The sequence below is a fragment of the Ranitomeya variabilis genome, chromosome 4, assembly GCF_051348905.1.
Source record: "Ranitomeya variabilis isolate aRanVar5 chromosome 4, aRanVar5.hap1, whole genome shotgun sequence".
In the NCBI taxonomy this organism is placed as follows: domain Eukaryota; kingdom Metazoa; phylum Chordata; class Amphibia; order Anura; family Dendrobatidae; genus Ranitomeya; species Ranitomeya variabilis.
The window spans coordinates 344,531,303-344,555,409 of NC_135235.1; the positions used below are offsets into that span (position 1 = coordinate 344,531,303).

Sequence of the window (24,107 nt, forward strand, 5' to 3'; positions counted from 1 at the left end):
GCCTTAAAGGACTGTACTCCCATGGGCTCATGGCTACATCCCCATCATCATACCTCTTGCAGAAGATGAATGCATTCATATAACACGAGCACAACCCAGCTCTACTATAGAATAGTCTCTTCCGAGCCTGAAATTGCTTTACCTTACCATATAGTTTAATATTCTCTAGTGATGGCAACTATATTTTAGATTTTTTCCCCTTTGCTCTAGCGATAGATAGATGCTACATTGCACGGAGCCCAAACTTCTCTAAAATATATGATTCTTTGCACAACTGGATGTATACTAACAACAAATGGCATTTGTAAAAACTATTGGCTAGTTTAAACATGACGAACAGTTGCCTTAAAAATCATAGTTATCGGCAGTGCATTGCACTGTGAAGCAGGTGATGTGCTGCCGAGAAAAGTGATATTGATATGGATTGTACTGTGTGCATAGAGGTGCTGCCAGCCACTTTAATCAGGTCATTAAATGTCTCCTGAAGAATGTAGGTACTAAAACCTAAATCACAGATTGTGAGCAGAACACCAGCTCTCCAGCGAAAGCAGTTAATATATTACATGAAATGAGTATCAAGAAAGTGATTTATGTCAAATTCTCCAAGAGAACAGATCAAAGCCATTAGAAAATAATTTATTTCTATGCTCTACATGCTAAATAATCACTGAGATATAAAGCATATGTAGTTACAAATATAATCAAATTAAACATTTTCATTAAAACATTTTATGGGATTTATTAAAAGTTGATTCTTGCTTCAATCACATTGTTCTGACAATTCAATGCACAGCTTTAAGTGAAGAGAGGACTCTGATTTTGGAAAAGAGACAAAATTCCACTGTCAGGAGCAGGATCCTTAATTATCTTTTGAACCTGGAAAACAAAATGAAAAATTCATGTGTTTGTGAGAAATTAAAGAAATGTTCAGTAATCCAAGGAAACTCTAGGAGAGATCAGTGCAAAATAGGGTCTTATCTGAGAAATATAGTGAGCTTTACACTCAGATTAAACTCACCTGTATAGTGTAAAATACATCAGACATCAATATGTAGGAAGGAGTTAGTGGATAGGATAGTCTCTGCGCTGCAGACAGGATTTAAGACATATATCCCAGTGTAGAAAAATAAGATGATGGTTTATTTCGACATGTTTTGAAGTACAAAGTTACTTCTTCTTCTTCAGGAAAAAACAGATGTCCATGTGGTTTTTCCTGAAGAAGTAACCTTGTACTTTGAAAATGCGTCAAAATAAACCATCATCCTATTTTACTACACTGGGATATATGTCTTAAATCCTGTCGGCAGCGCGGAGACTATCCACTAACTCCTTCCTATCTATTAATTCAGTAATAAAAGACTTTCAATTAACGAACTTCTATAAGGAAATCTGAACTGGTTATAGCAGCCAATCTCATTTCAGCTGTCATTTTCCTGCTTTGAAAGGCTATCAGCCGCACCACCCAAATATTTAGCGTTTATTAGGCCAGGGGGTAATAACACTGTTACAAAGGTTTTGTACCTCAGACAATTTATTTTCATGTTGATTTCAGAAATTACTTCAGATTTTTCCAATAACGTAAGGTTTTTGAGAAATGATTATAATATTCTGTTATAATTCTAAAAACTCATATATTAACTTTTTCTGAAACAGTATATTCTGCAGCTTGGATATACCAAGTATTGTTGTTTTATTTGTGAGTGGGACAGTAATGCACGAGAAATGCACTATTTCAGAAAGGACTGGCCACTCCGCGAAAACCTGGTTGCTGGACAGAAGAATGTTAAACATAATCCTCTCGCTGATCCAGCACAGCTATTTCTCCCTCCTTTGCATATTAAACTTGTGCTTATGAAGAATTTTGTCAAAGCAATGAACAAAGAATCAAAAGCCTTTTCTTACTTGTGACATAAATTTCCAAGAATAAGCGATGAAAAGATTAAAGAAGGTATTTTTATTGGCCCACAGATCAGAGATATAATGAATGACAGTAGTTTTGATGGTCTTTTGCAAGGTGCTGTACAAGTGGCATGGAGAGCCTTTACAGATGTGACCTTCAACTTCCTTGGCAACAGCAGAGCACCGAACTTTGAACAACTCGTGGACAACATGCTCACAGCATATCATTTGATGAAATGCAATAGGTCACTAAAAATACATTTTCTACATTCTCACTTGGACTTTTTTCCAGCCAACCTTGGTTGCCGTTAGCAATGAACACGGCCAAAGATTTCACAAAGACACTGCGCTGATGGAGAAAAGGTACCAGGGAAAAGTGGAGCACGTCAATGCTGGCTGACTATTTCTGGAATCTTATTCGAGAAGCATCTGACACGGATTATAAATGAAAGTCATCTGCAAAACACTTTTGAACAATTGCTTTTGCTACTGACATCGATGCACATGTATGTAGTGTCTCGGACGTCATAATGTAGACTATAAACTGTTGTTTCTTAACCCCATGCTGCCAGCTGACAGAATAGTACATCAACTGGCAGTATCCCATGCTTTGAGGTGGGCTCCGGCGCTGAGCCCACCTCAAAGCCACAACATGTCAGCTGTTTTTAACAGTTGACATGTGCCTGAAATAGGCGCGAGCAGAATCGTGATCCGCCCGCGCCTATTAAGTAGTTAAATGCCGCTGTCAAACTCTGACAGCGGGCATTTAAATACACTTCCGGATGCCAGTCTGAAAATATGCGCAGCGTTGACCCCGTCACATGATCGGGGGTCATCACTGCGTTGCCATCACAACCAGTTGTTGATGGCAGACTGCTATGAGCGCCACCTCGTGGTCGGTATGCAGCGCCCCAGAGTCCTGGTCGTTGCAGTACTGATGCTCCGCCGCTAAGGGGAGTGTTGGTACGTCTGATGGTGTCTGTGATACCTGGTCAGGTGAACTCCTTCAGTGCCAATACACTTCACAGTCTGGCCTCCAGGGGGAGCTAAGGGTGCTATGTATTAGGCCACTCCTCACAATCTGGTAAAACTGGGGGTTAGATAGGAAGTTAGACAGAAAGCTGACTGGGTTGGAACCAGGCAACATCCTGTGGCAGAGGGTGTTGCAGGGGAAGATTCAGGGGGGTCCCTGTCAGAGGTGGGATCCTGACAGAGGCCTAGCGAACAGAAAGAACGTTACGGGACAGCGCCTGCACTTCATTGCGGCGGTACCCCAAGAAAGGACTAGAAGCAAGGTTTATTGTGAAGAGTGAGAAACGAGATCAACGCAACAAGGAGAAAACACCAGTAGGAGTCGTGCTGTAAGATCGAGGCAACATCCTACTGAGGCTCGTAGCCGGTGGCCGTAAACGCCGAGGACGTACTGGCTCCAAGCCTTACTTCAAACCAACGGCAGGACAGTCAGTAATAGGCGGGCTGTCTCACCTAACTCACCTAAGCAGACATAGGGGGCAACAGTGGGAGAGGGGCGACTCTAGGGTCCCGGAAGAACTCCAGGCCTACCCGTCATACGGGTGCGTCCTAGCCATATCATCTGGGGGACGGAGAAGAACATCAGAATCAGTTGTGAGGGAACATCAGAAACAGACAACAGTTGTGAGGACTATCCCGTGGTGCTCAGCAGGGAAGGACTACAACACACAAGCGCTAGAAGGTAGGCACAGATTTCCACCTGCAAAGGGAGCTCTGGAGGTGCCATCGGACCGGCCAGTCTCAGACAGCCCTGTTAACCGTACTCTGGATTGAGGATCCTGAAGCCTTCAGTAAAGAGGTAAAGAGACTGCAACCCTGTGTCCTCGTTATTCCTCGCACCCTGCACCACACATCATCACTCTCAACTTTTACTGGACGCCCCTCAACAGGGTCACGGACCGGGTCTAGCCACCGTGACAATCCCAGAACCGAGACAGAGAGGCCCGGTACTGGGTAACCCCTCGGCCCTGCGACAGTGGGGGCGCTCCAGGTACTCATAGCAAGCCTGTAATTTTACTGCATAGAGGTGATCTGAGCATCAAAAATTGGAAAAACCAATGGTCTTCTTGGAATAAAAAAATGGACAATAATCTAATCCCGATACAAGCAGAAATGAAACAAAGAAAACGGGACAAAATTATTTGTGATAAAAGTGACTTTGAATCAGGACAAATGTTCTCGTGGAATAAATGGAAAGACAATTTTGGTAACTCTCAACCGATGAGGAACCGTCATAGGAAAAATAAGAAAAATAATAATAGAAAAAGTAAGAATGACTACTTGACTACCGATTCGGAATCCAGTTTTAGTGAAGACATATCAGTCAGAGGAAGTTATACTGAAAGGCGAGTGTCAGATACATCTGATTTAACAGCTACTAATACCCCTTTAGGCATAGAAAACACAGATGGAGAAGGAAGATAATAGGCCAATACCGCAAAAGGAAACATGTCTCATGGAGACAGAGACATTAACAGTCCCTTCTAAAGATTTGGTGATAAATCTAACTGATCATTGCTTGAACCCCTCACATATTTCTTTGTTGTCTAAGGGTCTAGGATACTGCATTCCATATGGCATGCATATGGCATATTTTAGAGCGTGATAAGGAACTTGCAGAAATTATTTCTAGAGGTTCACTGATTTCATGTAGATATAGTACCAGCTTAAAAGAGATTTTAGTGCACAACCGTATTAAAAAAGAACGTAATGATTGGTTGGGGTTGAGAGTCCCAAAAGGTAACCATAAGTGTGGTCATTGTCCTTTTTGTAGATACCACATCACGGGTCGCTGTTTACAAATTGGGGGTGTCTCACATTGTGTTTTTTACTTTATTTCATGTAAAACTGATTTTGCTGTGTATGTAATCTTCTGCCCATGCAGACATCGGCGGTGAAATCATCCCCACCGGTCAGAGCTGCAGTTCCCAAGCTATCAAAAGACAGCATGAGCGCTCAGCTGTGATCGGACGTTTAAAGTTTACCTCCGGTCACTGGTATCAGCTGATGGGACTTCTGCGCTCATCATCCAAAACCTGCTGCGACTAATAACAGCGAAAGCAGTAGTGGTGGATTGGAGAATTCACCAGCTGCTCCTGCTCTGTAAATAATTTTAAAAAAAAAGGCATGGGTTCCCCTTTTTTTTTTTTAAACAATACATTTTTATTGAAAGTTTGCAATTTACATATTCAGTGATAATAAAGAAAATATCAATACAGAGCTGTAAATATAGAAGATATAATAATGCATGTAAACAAATAACATGCAGTCATATCAATTAACAACAAGGGGGGACAGGGGGAGGGGGGGGTAAGCCCGAGGAGAAAGGCTTGTTGCATCTGCTAGCTGTAGTGAGTCATTCTGAATCAGACGGGTCAGGGACGGTGTGGTAAAGTGCAGGTGCGGTAAAAGGAGTATGGTTGGCATATTCCACCCAAGGGAGCCATATTTTCTCTAATTTTCAGACTTTATCAGTGAGTATGGCCGATAGTTTCTCGTTAATCATGTACCAAGAGAGGCGTGATTTTACTGCGGAAAAGTCTAGACTTGTTTTTTTCCATGCCAAAGCTATGATTTGTTTGGCGGCTAAAAATATGAATGTGATAAGGGTCTGAGCGTGTTTGGGGATGTTAGGAATGCGTTTGTTGAGTAAGGCCTCCCAAGGTTTTTTTTTTAGGTTTGTGTTAGTTATAGAGGAAACTAAATGATAAATTATAATCCAAAACCTTCGTACAATCGGGCATAGCCACCATGTGGTACATACAGGGCCGCCATCAGGGCATTACAGCCATTACTGCTGTATGGGGCCCGGTCAGCAGCAGTACACAGAGGGGCCCGCAGATCTGGGGACCCACTGTTGTGCTTCTACTGATCGGGCCCCATCATGCACTAAAATACTCTGCACTGCAGCGCACATGTTGGCACTGGGGCCCGGGAGCCGTTTTGGAGCTGTGCAGGGCCTAGTCGGCTGCGCAGCTCCTGCTCGGCTGTAGCTAGAATGTATGGGCTCACTGCAGGTCCTGACTACAGCCCATCCATTCTAGCAATCTCAGTAGTGAATGTGCTAGAATGCAGGGGCTCCTGTCAGGTCCTCTCAGCAGCCCATACATTCTAGCTGCTGCTTCACTGCTGGAAACACTAGACGGCCCGGAACGACTGAGGTAAGTATAAAAAACATTTTTATTTTTGTTTTTTTTAAATGGGTGAGGTGGGGGGGGAGTGAGACTGCAGATGATGAAGTGTGTTTGAGGGGGTACTGCGCATGATGAAATGATAGGGGACTGCAAATGATGAAGTGTGTTTGAGGGGGCACTGCGCATGATGAAATGATAGGGGGCTGCAGATGATAAAGTGTGTTTAAGGGGGCACTGCGCATGATGAAATAATAGGGGGCTGCAGATGATAAAGTGTGTTTAAGGGGGCACTGCGCATAATGAAATGATAGGGGGCTGCAAATGATGAAGTGTGTTTGAGGGGGCACTGCACATGATGAAATGATAGGGGGCTGCAAATGATGAAGTGTGTTTAAGGGGGCACTGCGCATGATGAAATGATAGGGGGCTGCAGATGATGAAGTGTGTTTGAGGGGGCACTGCGCATGATGAAATGATAGGGGGCTGCAGATGATGAAATGTGTTTGAGGGGTACTGCACATGATGAAATGATAAGGGACTGCAAATGATGAAGTGGGGGGTGATGGGGACTGCAAATGATGAAGTGGGGGTGATGGGGACTGCAAATGATGAAGTGGGGGGTGATGGGGACTGCAAATGATGATGTGGGGGTGATATGGACTGCAAATGATGATGCGGGGGTGATGGGGACTGCAAATGATGATGGGGACTGCAAATGATGCAGGGGTGATGGGGACTGCAAATGATGATGGGGACTGCAAATGATGCAGGGGTGATGGGGACTGCAAATGATGATGTGGGGGTGATGTGGACTGCAAATGATGATGTGGGAGTGATGGAGACTGCAGATGCTGAATTGTGTTTGAGGGGGTACTGCACATGATGAAATGATAGGGGGCTGCAAATGATAAAACAAGGGGGACTGCAGATGAAGTGAAGGGGGATAGGGGACTAAATGATGAAGTAAGGTGGACTGCAAATGATGAAGTGGGGGTGATGGGGGCCGCACATCAAGTGAGTATGAGGGACGGTGGACAGCAATTGAATTGAAGGTGGGGGTGGGGAAAGCCAATGGTGTATTGAAGGGAGGGAGAGCAAATAATGAATTTTGAGGGTGGGGAAGAGCAGTTGATAATGAATAGAGGGTGGGTGGGAGAGAGAGAAGACATGACAATGAATTGAGGCAGAAGGGGCATGTAACTATAATGAATCGGAGTTAGGGTTAGAGCGGGAGGTACATAGTGGGATCGTTGAGGATAAAGTGACTGAAAATAAATTGGAGGAAAGAGTACAGGTGCTAATTAATTTATATATTAAATGGGGAAAGTGGCTATGTATAGCTAGATGGGGCTCAGTGGCATATTATAATTTATATTTGGAATGGTGGGTTGCATAATAACCAATTACAGTATATATTAATGGTGGGTGAATGTCTGTATTCAGATGTGTAGTGTAGAAGAAAGGGAAAAAGTGGGGAATATGCAGAGACGAGTTTGTGAGAGACTGACGCCACTTCCACACCCTGTATATTGGAGTCGCGGCGCAGATGAATAGCTAGTGGTTCAAAAGCCAGAAGAAATAATAGGGGTGAAAGGGGACAACCTTGCCAGGTACCCCTATTAATAGAAAAACGCGTAGAGGAGAAGCCATTATAACGTACGTAGGCGGATGGGGAACTATAGAGAGTAGGGTTGAGCGAAACGGATCGGACATTTTCAAAAATCGTCGACTTTCGGCAAAGTCCGGTTTCGCGAAACCCGACCCAATCCCAGCGTGGGATCGGCCATGCTGCTGGCGATCTTCGCGCCAAAGTCGCGTTTCGTATGACGCTTTCAGCGCCATTTCTCAGTCAATGAAGGTGGACGCAGAGTGTGGGCAGCGTGATGACATAGGTCTCGGTCCCCACCATCTTAGAGAAGGGCAGGACAGTGATTGGCTTGCTTTCTGCGGCGTCACAGGGGCTATAAAGGGGCGTGCACACGACCGCCATCTTACTTCTGCCGAACTGAGCATAGGGAGAGGTTGCTGCAGCTTCGTCAGAAGCAGGGATATTGTTAGGGAGGAAAGATTAACTCCCAAACCGCTTGTGCTGTAGCGATTTCCACTGTCCAACACCACCTTTTCTTTGCAGGGACAGTGGAGGCTAGATTTCTGTGCATCAGCTCTGTAGCTTATAAGGCTCCCTGATAGCTGCATTGCTGTTTGTATGCCGCTGTGCAAACCAACTGCTTTTTTAAAAGCAAAAGTCCTGTTGCTCCTTTCTGCACAGTTCTATTGTTTATTTGTCCCCACTTTTGTGTGCAGCAGTCATTTTTATTGCTGGCTGCCATACCTGTCCTGAGATCATTGTAGGGAGATTGTTATTGTAGTACAGTCCCTTTTTTATTTATATATTTCTAGCCACTTTCTGCCACTTATACTGTGTAGTGTAATACAGTGGGACTGAATTTTGCTGCAGTGTCCCACACATAAAAAGGGAGATTAATATTGCCACTAAGTGCATCTGCGTCAGTTCTGTTTGGCATATATCTGCCAGCCACTTTCTGCCACGTACACTGTGTAGTGTAATACAGTGGGCCTGATTTGTTGCAGCAGTGTCCCACACATAAAACGGGAGATTAATATTGCCACTAAGTGCATCTGCGTCAGTTCTGTTTGGCGTATATCTGCCAGCCACTTTCTGCCACTTATACCGTGTAGTGTAATACAGTGGGCCTGAATTTTGCTGCAGTGTCCCACACATAAAAAGGGAGATTAATATTGCCACTAAGTGCATCTGCGTCAGTTCTGTTTGGCGTATATCTGCCAGCCACTTTCTGCCACGTACACTGTGTAGTGTAATACAGTGGGCCTGATTTTTTGCAGCAGTCTCCCACACATATAGAAAGGGAGATTTAAATTCACAACAAGTTTACATACACCTTCTACCTTGTTTTACAGTACCATATAACGGTTGTTAGTTTGGTTACATTTTCCCAAGAATGAGGAAGTCTGGTGGAAGAGGTCGTGGCCGGTCATTGCCAGCTGGTAATGATGGTGGTGGTGGAGCATCTGGTGGTAGTGGGAAAAGCAAAATAGCACCTAAGGCTTGAGTTGTTGAGCCAGCGTCATTGTCTGGCTACACAAGGCCTCGAACGCTCCCTTTTCTGGGAGTAGGAAAACTGCTTTTAAAGCCGGAGCAGCAGGAAAAAGTTTTGGCTTTCCTTGCTGACTCAGCCTCTAGCTCTTTCGCCTCCTCTTCGGAAAGTTCAAAATTTAAAAAAAGCGAGTCGTCAGTGGATGCTCCCGGTCAGGAACAAGTCGCTTCATTGTGTCCTTCACCCAGAACAACAGTGAAGGATGCGTCAGGTGACACAACAGGTTACTCCATGGAGCTCTTTACACATACCGTGCCTGGGTTAGAAAGGGAAATTGTTAACAGGCCATTGCAAGATGAATCAGACATGGAGTGCACAGATGCACAGCCACAGCTAGATTATTATGCTGTTCCATTGACTCAGATCACAACATTGCCCTCGCAGTGTACTGAGCCAGAATCTGACCCTGATGAGACTATGGTGCCCCGTCCCGAACGCTATAGCACCTTACACGGTAACACAGAGGAAGGTGCACAGGACATTGAAGAGGAGGTGATAGATGACCCAGTTGTTGACCCCGATTGGCAGCCATTGGGGGAACAGGGTGCCGCTGGCAGTAGCTCTGAAGCGGAGGAGTATGAGCCGCAGGAGGCATCAACATCGCAACAGCTTTCATCTGGCAGGCCCGTATCTGGCCCAAACCGTGTGTCAAAATCAAAAACAGTTTTAGGACAGCGTGGTCATCCGGTGAAAGTAGCACAGCATGCAATGCCTGAAAAGGTATTCGATAGTAGGAAGAGTGCAGTCTGGCAATTTTTTAACCAAGATCCGAATGATCAGTGCAAAGTTATCTGTAAGAAATGCTCAAAGACCTTTAGCAGAGGGCAGAATGTCAAAAATTTAAATACGACGTGCATGCGTAGACACTTAACCAGCATGCACTTGAAAGCCTGTACTAACTACCAAACGTTCCGTAACGTAGGTGCACTCGCTCAGAATGAAGGTAGTCAGCAACGCTACATTGCTTCCCTCACTGTAAGCCCACCGTTTAGGACACCACTTGCAGCAAATGTGGAGGTATCTTCGCAAGGCCAAAGCAGTCAGGGAATCACCAGGTTGTTGGTAGGAAACACTGTATGTAGGCCAACAGCAAGAATACCCTCACCAACCCTCTCTCAATCTGCCATGTTCACCTCCACCCCCGCTAGTTCCACCATATGCAGCTCTCCAGTCCAGCTCACCCTACAAGAGACTCTCGTTAGGAAAAGGAAGAAAGCCCTGATGGCCTACGCAGTACCACGCTATGACCTACCCAGTCGACACTTCTTTGCGAGAAAAGCCATCCCAGCCCTTCACCAGCATGTCAAAGACCGCATTGTCCATGCACTCAGGCAATCAGTCAGTAGAAAGGTGCACCTCACAACAGATGCATGGACCAGTAGGCATGGCCAGGGACGTTACGTGTCCATCACGGCACACTGGGTTAATGTGGTGGATGCAGGGTCCACAGGGGACAGCCATAGTGGGACAGTTCTGCCTAGCCTACGGTCTAGGAAACAGTTTGCTGTAGGCGTTCACCACCCCTCCTCCTCCTCCAGCAGAAGCGAAAGCTCGTCCACAGAGCGCAGTCGCACGATCACTCCATCCGCAGCTGCCAGTGTTGCACACGAGGTGTCCCATTATAGAACAGCTAGTGGTAAGCGTCAGCAGGCTGTGTTGGAAATGAAGTGTTTGGGCGACAACAGACACACCGTGGAAGTTCTGGCCGAGTTCTTGCAGCAATAAACTCAGTCCTGGCTGGGCAGTGTACATCTTGAGGCAGGCAAGGTAGTCAGTGATAACAGAAAGAATTTTATGGCTGCCATAGCCCTTTCAGAACTGAAACACATACCTTGCCTGGCTCACACCTTGAACCTGGTGGTGCAGTGATCCTGAAAAGTTATCCAGGGTTACCAGCCCTGCTCCTGAAGGTGCGAAGACTTTGCTTGCACAACCGCCGGTCGCCCGTACACTCCAGCCGTATGCAGAACCATCAGCGATCGCTGAAGCTTCCCCAGCACCGACTAATAATCGACGTTGCAACAAGGTGGAACTCCACACTGCACATGCTTCAGAGGCTGTGCGAACAGAGGCGTGCTGTAATGTATTTCTGGGAGGATACACATACACGGGCAGGCAGTTGGATGGCAGACATGGAGTTGTCAGGTGTGCAGTGGTCGAAGCTACAAGACCTCTGTCAAGTCCTTCAGTGTTTTGAGGAATGCACACGGCTGGTAAGTGCAGATGACGCCATCATAAGCATGAGCATCCCACTAATGCGTCTGCTGATGCAAAGTTTGACGCACATTAAGGAGCAGGCATCTGCAGCCGAGGATGAGGGAAGCCTTCATGACAGTCAGCCATTGTCTGCTCAGGGAACTCTCCTGGAGGAGGTGGCGGACAAAGAGGAGGAGGAGGAGGATGATGGGGATGAATATTTATGAGAGAAGGAAGCTTCTCAGGGGGCAATAGAAACTGGTGGTGTTGCAAGGTCAGGTACAGGGTTTTTGAGGGAGACAAGTGATGTTGATTTGCCAGAAAGTGCTCCTCAACCCAGCACAAGCAGTGATTTGACACCTGGAACATTGGCCCACATGGCTGATTATCCCTTGCGTATCCTAAAAAGGGACCCCCGCATTATCAAAATGATGACCGATGACGATTACTGGTTGGCCTGCCTCCTGGATCCACGCTATAAAAGGGAAATTGCAAAATATCATGCCACATGAGAACCTTGAACAAATATTGGCTACCAAACAAGCAACTCTTGTAGACCGTTTGGTTCAGGCATTCCCAGCACACAGCGGCGGTGATGGTTCTCACACGAGCTGCAGGGGGCAACATGGCAGAGGTGTTATAGGTGCACAAATCAGAAGTGGCGTTGGACAGAGGGGTTTTATGACCAGATTGTGAAGTGATTTTGCAATGACCGCAGACACGACTGCTGCATCAATTCAGGAGACAACATTTGTCCAGTATGGTTACAAACTATTTTTCCTCCCTTATCGATGTTCTCCCTCACACGTCATTCCCCTTTGATTACTGGGCATCTAAAATAGACACATGGCCTGAATTGGCAGAATATGCATTACAGGAGCTCGCTTGCCCAGCTGCTAGTGTGCTATCAGAAAGAGTCTTCAGTGCTGCTGGTTCAATACTGACCGAAAAAAGGACTCGTCTGGCTACCCAAAATGTTGATGATCTAACCTTCATTAAAATGAACCAATCATGGATTTCTAATTATTTTGCCCCACCTTCCCCTGCTGACACATAGCTTTCCTGTAAAAAGGTGTTGCTTTTGGATTCCTTTTACTGACTGCTCCAATTCCTCCATTTGCAGCTGCTGAATGTCCACCATAGGCCATTTTTACATCTCCCTAAATGGGCTGACTCCCCCCACGGGGCCGTGGTCACCACTTGGCGCAAGCACCCGTGCGAGTGCCGTTTGCTTGGACAGGTGGGTGTGCCCACTTTTGGCCGACGGCACTGGCACAGGGTCCCTCATAGTACAATGAAGTGTCTCTGGCGGTGGTGGTGCACACCCAACGTCAGACACACCGTCATAATATGAGGGGCCCTGGGCCAGTACCGCCGCCCACGAGAGAGTGTTCCCCCCCAGCTCAAACAGTGCTCTACCACTTGCAACGTACCTCTCACTGCTCCACCACTGTTTAGTCTGTGCTGTCAAATCCTTCAATGGCACTGCCAATACAAATATGTTGAAATTATAGATGATAGTAAAAATATACAGGGGCCCTGCCCTCCATTTAGACCTGTGAATACTGTGCGCGAACTACCACTATCTGCTACTCAGCAGAGAAACCCACCCCTGTACCTAGCTTTGCCACCTGTTTATTTAGGAACATTTTTTTTTGCAGACATTTAGCCCACTTTACTATTTTGGCCAACTTACTGTGTCAGCCACTTCTTCCAGTTGTCCTTCACCGAACAAAGCAGTGCTGCCGGTTTACTCCTGTTACCAGTTTAGAATTGCATAGAGCCTACTTTTCTATTTTAGGCCTAGTAAGTCTGTGCCACTCCTTGCAATCGTCCTCCGCTGACCAAACCAATGCTGTCTGTGTACCCCTGTAACCTATTTTAAACAGCATTGAGCCTACTTTTCTATTTTAGACCTATTAAGTCTGTGCCACTCCTTGCAATCGTCCTCCGCTGACCAAAACAATGCTGCCTGTGTACCCCTGTAACCCATTTTAAACTGCATTAAGCCTACTTTTTTATTTTAGGCCTAGTAAGTCTGCGCCACTCCTTGCAATTGTCTGAGCTAAAAAAATATTTTTGAGTTAAGAAAACACATTTATTATTTTCACGGCTCTGCGTTATAAACTTCTGTGAAGCACTTGGGGGTTCAAAGTGCTCACCACACATAAAGATAAGTTCCTTTGGGGGAAAAATGTGGTCACTTGTGGGGAGTTTCTACTGTTTAGGCACATCAGGGGCTCTGCAAACGCAATGTGACGCCCGCAGAGCAATCCATCAAAGTCTGCATTTCAAAACGTCACTACTTCCCTTCCGAACCCCGACGTGTCCCCAAACAGTGGTTTACCCCCACATATAGGGTATCAGCGTACTCAGGAGAAACTGGACAACAACTTTTGGGGTCCAATTTCTCCTGTTACCCTTGGGAAAATAAAAAATTGTGGGCTAAAAAATCATTTTTGAGAAAAGAAAAATTATTTTTTATTTTCACGGCTCTGCGTTATAAACTTCTGTGAAGCACCTGGGGGTTTAAAGTGCTCACTATGCTTCTAGATAAGTTCCTTGGGGGGTCTAGTTTCCAAAATGGGGTCACTTGTGGGGGAGCTCCAATGTTTAGGCACACAGGGGCTCTCCAAATGCGACATGGTGTCCGCTAACGATTGGAGCTAATTTTCCATTCAAAAAGTCAAATGGCGCGCCTTCCCTTCCGAGCCTTGCCGTGCACCAAAACAGTGGTTTACCCCCACATATGAGGTATCGGCGTACTCAGGGAGAAATTGCCCAACAAATTTTAGGATCTATTTTATCCTGTTGCCCATGTGAAAATGAAAAAATTGAGGTTAAAAGAAATTTTGTGTGAAAAAAAAGTACTTTTTCATTTTTACGGATCAATTTGTGAAGCACCTGGGGGTTTAAAGTGCTCACTATGCTTCTATATAAGTTCCTTGGGTGGTCTAGTTCCCAAAATGAGGTCACTTGTGGGGGAGCTCCAATGTTTAGGCACACGGGGGGCTTTCCAAACGCGACATGGTGTCCGCTAACGATGGAGCTAATATTCCATTCAAAAAGTCAAATGGCGCTCCTTCCCTTTCGAGCCCTGCCGTGCGCCCAAACAGTGGTTTACCCCGACATATGAGGTATCAACGTACTCAGGACAAATTGGACAACAACGTTCGTCATCCAGTTTCTCCTTTTACCCTTGGGAAAATAAAAAAATTGTTGCTAAAAGATCATTTTTGTGACTAAAAAGTTAAATGTTCATTTTTTCCTTCCATGTTGCTTCTGCTGCTGTGAGACACCTGAAGGGTTAATAAACTTCTTGAATGTGGTTTTGAGCACCTTGAGGGGTGCAGTTTTTAGAATGGTGTCACTTTTGGGTATTTTCAGCCATATAGAAACCTCAAACTGACTTCAAATGTGAGGTGGTCCCTAAAAAAAATGGTTTGTAAATTTTGTTGTAAAAATGAGAAATCACTGGTCAAATTTTAACCCTTATAACTTCCTAGCAAAAAAAAAATTTGTTTCCAAAATTGTGCTGATGTAAAGTAGACATGTGGGAAATGTTATTTATTAACTATTTTGTGTCACATAACTTTCTGTTTTAACAGAATAAAAATTCAAAATGTGAAAATTGCGAAATATTCTAAATTTTCGCCAAATTTCCGTTTTTTTTTTCACAGATAAACTCAGAAATTATCGACCTAAATTTACCACTAACACGAAGCCCAATATGTCACGAAAAAAAAATCTCAGAACCGCTAGGATCCGTTGAAGCGTTCCTGAGTTATTACCTCATAAAGGGATACTGGTCAGAATTGCAAAAAACGGCCAGGTCATTAAGGTCAAAATAGGCTGGGTCATGAAGGGTTAAACTGCATTTGGCCTACTTGTTTGGTTTGGCCTACTAACTGTGTCTGCCGCTCCTTGGTGTTCTCCTCCACTGAACAAAGCTGAGCTCCAATTTTCAGGCTTTCGCCTATATCAGATATTAAACTGCATTTGGCCTACTTGTTTGGTTGGGCCTACTAACGCTGTCTGCCGCGCCTTGGTGTTGTCCTCCACTGAACAAAGCTGAGCTTCAATCTCCAGGCTATCGGCCTATAGGAAATTTTAAACGGCATTTGGCCTACTAGTTTGGTTGGGCCCTACTAACGGTGTCTGACACTGCTTGGTGTTGTCCTCCACTGAAAATAGCTGAGCTTCAATTTTCAGGCTTTCGGCCTAGATCAGATATTAAACTGCATTTGGCCTACTTGTTTGGTTGGGCCCTACTAACGGTGTCTGCCGCTCCTTGCTTTTCTCCTCCACTGAACAAAACAGTGCCGCCTGTTTACTCCTGTTACCAATTTTGAACTTCATTTGGCCCACTTTATTATTTGGGCCTACTAACTGTGTCAGCCTCTCATTACATTTGTCCTCCACTGAACAAAGCAATGCCGCCTGTTTAGTCCTGTTACCAATTTTGAATTGCATTTAGCCTACTTTATTCTTTGGGCCTATATCTGTGTTTCCTCCTCATCCTGCCCATTGCCCGGCCACTGCTAGATGAGTCTGCTGGTACATTGACCCAGACCACTACATTCCCCTTGCACTCTACACAGCCAGTATCTGACCCTGCTGAAAGTCTGGTTCCCCTTCCCGCATACTATACCACCTTACACAGGGACAAAGAGGAAGGTGCAGATGAAAGTGCAGGTTCCTTCATCAGGTGGGGGGGCATACTCGTTGGCTACGTCACTGGCACAGGGCCCCTCATAGTACGCAAAAGTGTCTCTGCCGGTGGGAGGAACCCCCGCCGCCAAACACCGCCGTACTTTGAGGAGCTCTGTGCCAGTGCCAATGCGAACGAGTGTGCCCCCCTGATTGCTCAGGATCACAGCACTTGCAAAGTTTAAATACTTACCTCTCCCTGCTCCACCGCTGAGACGTAGTCCGCATTTAATGGGCCCTCGAAAAACTTGAGCCAGCCCTACCCCCCCCCCCACAACTTTAGCCAAATGACCCCCAATTTTCAATGTCTAACTATTATTATAAGGTAAATTAAGATTGACAAGCTTAAGTAACAAGAATTGATGTTTTTGGCATTAAATTGGGCACTGTAGGTGTTATCCTGTCCTTCACTCACTGCCGATTTTGCTTCCCCATTGACTTGCATTGGGTTTCGTGTTTCAGTCGGATCCCCGACTTTTCAAAATAATCGGCCGATTTCACCCGACCCGACTTTTGACAAAGTCGGGTTTCGCGAAACCCGACACGATCCTAAAAAACTAAAAGTCACTCAACTCTAATAGAGAGCGTAAATCCAAGAGAGAAAGTGGTCAGGACAGCCAGACAAAACTCACAGATGGGGGCTGAAACCCTCAGCTGTCAGCTTCACCAAGGCTAGTTATCAAGAATAGAGGGGTCCCAACGCCGTATTTTTTAATTATTTAAATAAATAATTAAAAAAAACGGCGTGGGGTCCCCTGTATTTTTGTTAACCAGCCAGACAAAACTCACTGAGAGGAGAGCTGTTCTCACGGTGCTAGCAGGATCTCACCGAGATACGAATGGAGCCTCAGTGATGTCACCGCTAGTCACTGAGGCTTCGCAGCTGTTCATTCACCAGTGGTTCTCGGCTTGGATGGTCACAACTTGACACCGTTCAGGTTGAAAACTAATTAACCCCCAGACCCCAGACATGGATTACAGCGTGGGACAGAATGATGGACAGGTATGGTATATTATTATTTTATTATTTTTGGTTTATTACAGCAGAACGAGGGCTTCGGTGGAATTAGGCAAGTTAATAAGTATGGTTTAATTGAGATTATTAATGGAGTCTGTGTCACTCTTTCAATTAGAGGACTTTATTCTTGGTGTCTGTTTTCTTACAATGTGACTATGGGGTTAGTAATGGAGGCGTCTTATAGACACATCTCCACTACTAACCTCGGGGCTTTTTGTCACCTGAATGTGACATCAACCCCCCAACTATCACCCCACTTGCCACCGCTACAGGGCAAATGGGAAGAGACGGGCAAAGGGCCAGAATTGGTGCATCTAATAGATGTGCATTTTCTGGGAAGCTGTGGGCTGCTATTTTTAGGCTGGGGGGGGAAATATCCATGGCCCATTACAAGTCTGAGGACACCAGCCCCCAGCTGTTTGCCTTAAATGTTGGTTGTCAAAAATGGGGGGACCCCACACCATTTTTTTACAATATTTATTTAAATAATTAAATGCAGCGTGAGGACCCCTCTATTCTTGATAACTAGCCTTACTGAAGCTGACAGCTGAGGGTTGCAGCTCCCAGCTGTGAGTTTTGTCTGCCTGGTTATCAAAAATATAGGGGAACCCACACCAGGTTTTTTTTAATTATTTATTTACAGTGCAGGAGCAGCAGATGAATACTCCCATCCGTCGCTCCTGCTCTTGCTGTTACTAGCGGCAGCAGGTGTTGGATGATGGGAGCAGTTGTCCCATCAGCTGACACCAGTGACAGGAGCTAAACTTTATACCTCCGATCACAGCTGAGTGCTCACGCTGTCTTTTGACAGCGTGAGAACTGCAGCTCTCTGACCGGCGGGGATGATTTCACTGCCGATCAGAAGCGGTGTTTGCTGCGCTGTCATGCACATTACAGGGCAGCAAACACTGGATGTTTGGCCTCCCATTGAAGTGAAAGGGGTCCGGGTCCGGGTACTGTTCTGGTACCCGAACCTGAACTTTTTGTAACTGTTCGGCCAAACCGAGTGGAGATATGCCTGGAATGGTTTGAGGGTGCAAAGTCACTTTGTTAGAGACTATGAGGTGTCAGGACAGCATTATCCCCCATAAGTGTCCACATTTTACAAACTATACCCCTGAATGAAATCATCCAGGGGTGCAGTAAGCAAATTCACAGCACATGTGTTTCACTAAATTTTATACCATTGAGTGAAGTAAAAAAAATACATTTTTAACACTCTAATGTCATTTTAGCCCAAGATTTAACATTTTCACAAGGGAAAATAGGTAAAAATTACCACATAATGTGTTAAACAATTTCTCGTGAATGAGGCAATACTCCATTTGTGGCTGCAAAATATTGTTTTGCCACTTGGCAGGACTTGGGAGGGAAAGAGAGCTATTGGACTCCTGGAGAACAATTTTTCGTAAAATAATTTGCAGACTCCAAATACAGAGCCACTAAGAGCCAGAAGAGCAAAATCCCCCCATCAAATGACCCCAACTTGAAATTATAATTGCTAAATTGCTAATTGAAAATGCACATATGCCATTGTAGCGCCCACTACATTATGCCCAGCTCATGTTCCTGAAGATATACACCCCATAAATTAAGCAGTCTTTCCTCGCTATAGTAATTTCAAACATGTGGACACTAACTGTGATTTAGGGACATTTGGATTTGGTAGAGCAGATTTCGCTGATTTTTTTACATTGGGGTTTCCAGGTAAATATACAAAATATGTGTTATGCTCTAAGAATCAGGCTGCACTCAGATGTCATCCTATTGTGAGTGACGATTCAAAGAGGGAAAACGGGAAGTGGACCCTCTAGACCGCGATGACGAACCCCTCACGGACGAGCTGACCAGATAGACCGCCCCCTATACAGGGAGAGTTAGGGGCAGGCCCGTGAGGGACTATCGCCATGGAAGCTGGAGGACCAGGACGGGAGAAGACAAAGAAGAGGCGGAGATAGTATGACCACAGGATAGGTCAGTACTGCAGAGACACAGGACTGATGGGTAAACTGCAGCAGTGCAGGGACTGGCGGAGGAACTGAGGGAACGCAGAGGCTAGCAGGATACAGGAAAGATAGGATAAACCCAAAGTCAGAGGGAAAACGAACTACACAGAGACTAAGAGCGGCCAGGAACACCTGAATGAACAAATGATAACCAGGCACAGACGAATGTCAGGAAGCAGTTTAAATACCTAAAGGCAGGGTAGCACTTCCGGGTAACAGACCTCCAGAACCATAGAGAGGACAATAAGGAGGACTGACTCCTGGGTACTAGTCCTCCAGAACCATAGAGGAGACGAAGAGGAGTGCCGACAGAAGATCAGAAGTGCACATGCGCAGCACTGAACCTGGTATGCGCGCGCACGAGAAGCAGAGGCCAGGAGCGAGCGAGGAGGGAGAGACGCTGCAGAAGGAGAGGCGCGCCGGGACGCCGAAGACAGGTAAGACAGGACTGGGGAGGCGGGAGCAGCGGTATGATAGTACCCCCGTCTTTACATCCCTCCTTCCTCTTTAGGCCAGAAAGAAGCTTAGATAAAATTCGAGGAGCCTGAATATTCTCCCGAGGCTCCCAGGATCTCTCCTCAGGACCGAAACCCTTCCAGTCGACCAAAATCAAAGTTCTACCTCTAATTTTTCTCATGGCCAAAATGTCCTTAACCTCAAAAACATTTTCTGCGGAAACAGGTGAAGGTGAAGAAAGAGTCGAGGTATGAAACCGATTAAAAACTACAGGCTTAAGGCGAGATACATGAAAGGAATTAGGGATACGAAGAGAGGCAGGTAACTTAAGTTTGTAAGAAACGTTGTTAATACATGCCAAAACCTCGAAAGGACCAATATAACGGGGACCCAGTTTATGTGAAGGGATTTTAAGGCGAATAAATCTAGAAGAAAACCAGACCTTATCCCCAGGATGGAACACAGGAGAATCGAGACGCCTTTTATCTGCATGCCTCTTCATCCTATGCTGAGCTAGTTCGAGAGCAGACTTGGTCTCCTGCCAAACCCTGGAGAATTCTCTAGACAGAAGATCTGCCGCCGGCACAGTAGAGACAGGAGGAACCAGTAGAGGAAGACCAGGGTGTTGTCCGTAGACGACAAAAAATGGAGATTTGGTAGAAGCTTCGCTGGTGTGGTTATTATAAGAAAACTCGGCCCATGGTAGTAAGACCAATTATTTTGATGAGCGTGATGCCGGAGATAAGTAACCAGGATCTGATTGGTACGCTCCACTTGGCCGTTGGACTGTGGATGATAGGCTGAAGAAAAATCAAGCAAAATGTTCAATGACTTACAGAGAGATCTCCAGAAACGAGCAGTGAACTGAACTCCCCGGTCAGAAACAATGTGCTGTGGAAGACCATGAATGCGAAAAATATGTTGAACAAAAATCTTCGCCAGTTCAGGAGCCAAAGGCAGACCAGGAAGAGCAATGAAATGTGCCATTTTAGAGAAACGGTCCACAACCACGAGGATGACGGCACAACCATAGGAACGAGGCAGATCAGTTAAGAAATCCATTGCAATATGTTACAACGGAGCAGTAGGCACTGGAAGAGGAAGAAGAAGCCCGGAAGGAAGCCACCAGGGTACTTTGTTCTAGGCACAGAAGGACAAGAGACCACAAAAGCTTGGACATCCTTCAAAAGAGTCGGCCACCAGTAGTAACGAGATATTAGATCAAAAGTTTTCTTGAAACCGACATGTCCTGCTAGCTTGGAAGCATGTCCCCAGAGTAACACACGACTCCTGTTCCTCTTAGAAACAAAAGTCTTACCCGGAGGTAAAGAGGTCATAGATACTGGAGCAAGTGTGACAATTCTAGCGGGGTCAATGATGTGCAAGGATTCCTCCTCAGTGTCCACCGACAAGAAGGACCTGGATAGAGCGTCAGCTTTGAAGTTCTTTTCTCCAGGCAGGAAGCGGAGTTCAAAGTCAAATCGGGCAAAGAACAAGGCCCACCTGGCCTGTCGTGGATTCAGTCGGTGCGCTGAACGGATGTATGCCAAATTCTTATGATCTGTAAAGATGACAAAGGGATGTAAGGCTCCTTCCAACATATATCTCCACTACTCTAAGGCCAATTTAATGGCCAAAAGTTCTCTGTCGCCAATGGAATAATTTCTTTCAGTAGAAGAGAAACTCTTGGAGAAGAAACCACAGGGCAAAAGACGACCAGTAGAAGACTTCTGAGAAAGCACAGCTCCGGCACCGACAGCAGAGGCATCAACCTCTAGGAAGAAGGGTTTATTAGCTTCAGGGCGATAGAGTAAAGAAGCGGAGGCGAATGCTTCTTTGAGAGAGTGGAAAGCCTTTTCAGCCTCTGCTGGCCAAAGACGAGGATTGGCACCCTTCTTTATCAAAGAGGAGATGGAAGCCGACAAGGAGGAGAAATGAGGAATAAATTGCCGATAATAATTTGCGAATCCTAGAAAACGCTGAAATCGCCTTAACCCCAAGCGGACGTGACCAGTTGAGTACGGAGAAACTTTAGCCGGATCCATACACAGACCAGAATCAGAGATGATGAAGCCCAGGAATGGCAGGGATGACTGTTCGAAGGCACACTTCTCAAGTTTAGCATACAGACGATTCTCCCTCAGACAGAGAAGAACTTGCCGCACATGTCTCCTATGAGAAAGCAGATCCGGTGAAAACACAAGGATGTCGTCCAAGTACACCACCACACAGGTGTAAAGTAGGTCCCGAAAAACATCATTCACCAACTCTTGAAAAACTGCAGGAGCATTACATAAGCCGAAAGGCATCACCAAACACTCATAATGACCGTCTCTGGTGTTAAACGCAGTCTTCCATTTGTCTCCCGAATGAATTCAGATCAAGTTGTAAGCTCCTCTGAGATCCAGTTTAGTGAAGATTCGTGCTCCACGCAGACGATCAAAAAGTTCTGGGATGAGAGGAAGTGGATACTTGTTTTTAATGGTGATGTTATTGAGGCCACGGTAATCAATGCAGGGACGAAGGGAACCGTCCTTCTTCTTGAAGAAGAAAAAAACAGCGCCTGCAGGTGAGGACTTCCGTATAAAGCCTCTGGCCAGATTCTCTTGAACGCATTCAGACATGGCTAGAGTCTCGGAGGGTGACAGAGGAGGAGTAGAGCCGGATACAAGATCTATCGGACAGTCGTATGGGCAATGCGGAGGTAAGACCTCTGCTTCCTTTTTGTTGAAAACGTCCGAAAAAGAGTGATAAGCTGCGGGTAGATTCGCTAGTTCCGGAGCAGAGGGAGAGAGACTAGCAGGCTTGACGGGAAGCAGGCATCTGTTTTGACAAAACTGTCCCCAGGATAGAACGTCCCCAGTACGCCATTTCAGAGTAGGTTCATGGTTTCTTAGCCAGGGGAGTCCTAAAAGAAATGTATGGGATAAAGACGGTAAAACATAAAATGCCAACTTCGATGCAAAGCTCCAATTTGAATCTCAATCTCCTCTGTGACAGAAGAAACGACCTCCCGCAAAGGCTGACCGTCGACAGAAGCTATTTGCCTAGGAACCTCCAAGGATCTGACAGGAATCCCAAGTCTCTCGACCAGTTGAACAAAATTCCCAGCCGCACCAGAATCTACATAAGCCTCAAGAGAGAAGCGACTGGAACCCATGTGTAAAATGACAGGCAAAATCAAAGGTGGAGAGGAATCATGACTACCTAGGGAGGCCTCTCTTACCTGACCTAGGCGGAGGCGTTTCCCGGCTTCTGGGAACAAGAACGCAGAAGATGAGAAGCGCTGCCACAATAAAAGCATAAGCCCTGTGCGAGTCTCTCCTTTCGGCGTTGTTCGGCAGGCTTGAGGCGATCAACCTGCATAGGCTCAGGGGAAGAAGCTGCAGTGGTTTGGGAAAGAGAAGTACCACGTGTAACGGAGGATAAACGAGGAGGTCTCCTCTCTCTGACAACCTCACAAGAATGCTCCTGGAACCGCAAATCAATGCGAGTCGCCAAAGAGATAAGGTCATCTAAAGCAGAAGGAGTATCCCGCCCTGCCAGCTCATCCTTAATACGAGAAGACAAACCTCGCCAAAATGCTCCCACCAAAGCTTCATTATTCTAGCCTAAATCAGAGGAGAGCGTCCGAAAACGGATGGCATATTGAGCTACATACAGGGTCCCCTGACTAAAGTTGAAAAGGGACTCAGTAGTAGATACCAGACAACCAGGTTCATCAAACACCTTGCGGAAGGTGTCTAAAAAAAAGCAAGTTGAGAAACCACTGGATCATCTCGCTCCCAAAGAGGGTTCACCCGGGCCAAAGCCTCGCCCTCCAAATGGGACATCACAAAAGCCACCTTAGCTCGGTCAGTTGGGTACAGTAGCGGGGATAATTCAAAGTGTAGTTGACACTGGTTGAGAAACCCGTGACATAATTTAGGATACCCACCATACCAAGGTGGCCTGGCAAGACGGGGCGAGGGTTGTGGAGCGGACGCCTGTACAGGAGCAGAAGCAGCAGTCTGAAGAGAGAGAAGTCGATTATCGACAGAGGCCATAAAATTCAAAATATGGGACTGAGTGTCCTGTTGTTGACTTAACTCTTGCTGAAGAGCCGCCAACTGAGTAGCGTTACCAGGGTCGGTAGACTGTAACGTCGCAAGATGAGACTCCATGTTCTTGAGAAAGGACATGATTCTAGTCTGGTTCTCCCACAAAAAAAGTAACTCTTTTTGAGTGGCAGAGAAACCAGCGGGGTCCATGGCCTGGTTATACTGTTACGCTCTAAGAATCAGGCTGCACTCAGATGTCATCCGAGTGCAGTCCTATTGTGAGTGACGATTCAAAGAGGGAAAACGGGAAGTGGACCCTCTAGACCGTGATGACGAACCCCTCACGGACGAGCTGACCAGATAGACCGCCCCCTATACAGGGAGAGTTAGGGGCAGGCCCATGAGGGACTATCGCCACGGAAGCTGGAGGACCAGGACGGGAGAAGACAAAGAAGAGGCGGAGATAGTAGGACCACAGG

The 24,107-nt window shown here is 45.9% G+C and overlaps 1 protein-coding gene across 2 annotated transcripts in view; it reads right to left on the minus strand.

The window, feature by feature from the left end:
• Positions 1–620: 620 nt before the first annotated feature.
• The window catches only part of ISOC2 (isochorismatase domain containing 2), a 333,454-nt gene continuing 309,967 nt past the window's right edge, over positions 621–24,107 (minus strand). For both annotated transcript variants that reach the window (XM_077250671.1, XM_077250673.1), the window contains exon 6: positions 621–876. In XM_077250671.1, the coding sequence (XP_077106786.1) occupies positions 796–876 (81 nt within the window). In that variant the 3' untranslated portion in view covers positions 621–795. The remainder of the gene's footprint in view (positions 877–24,107) is intronic.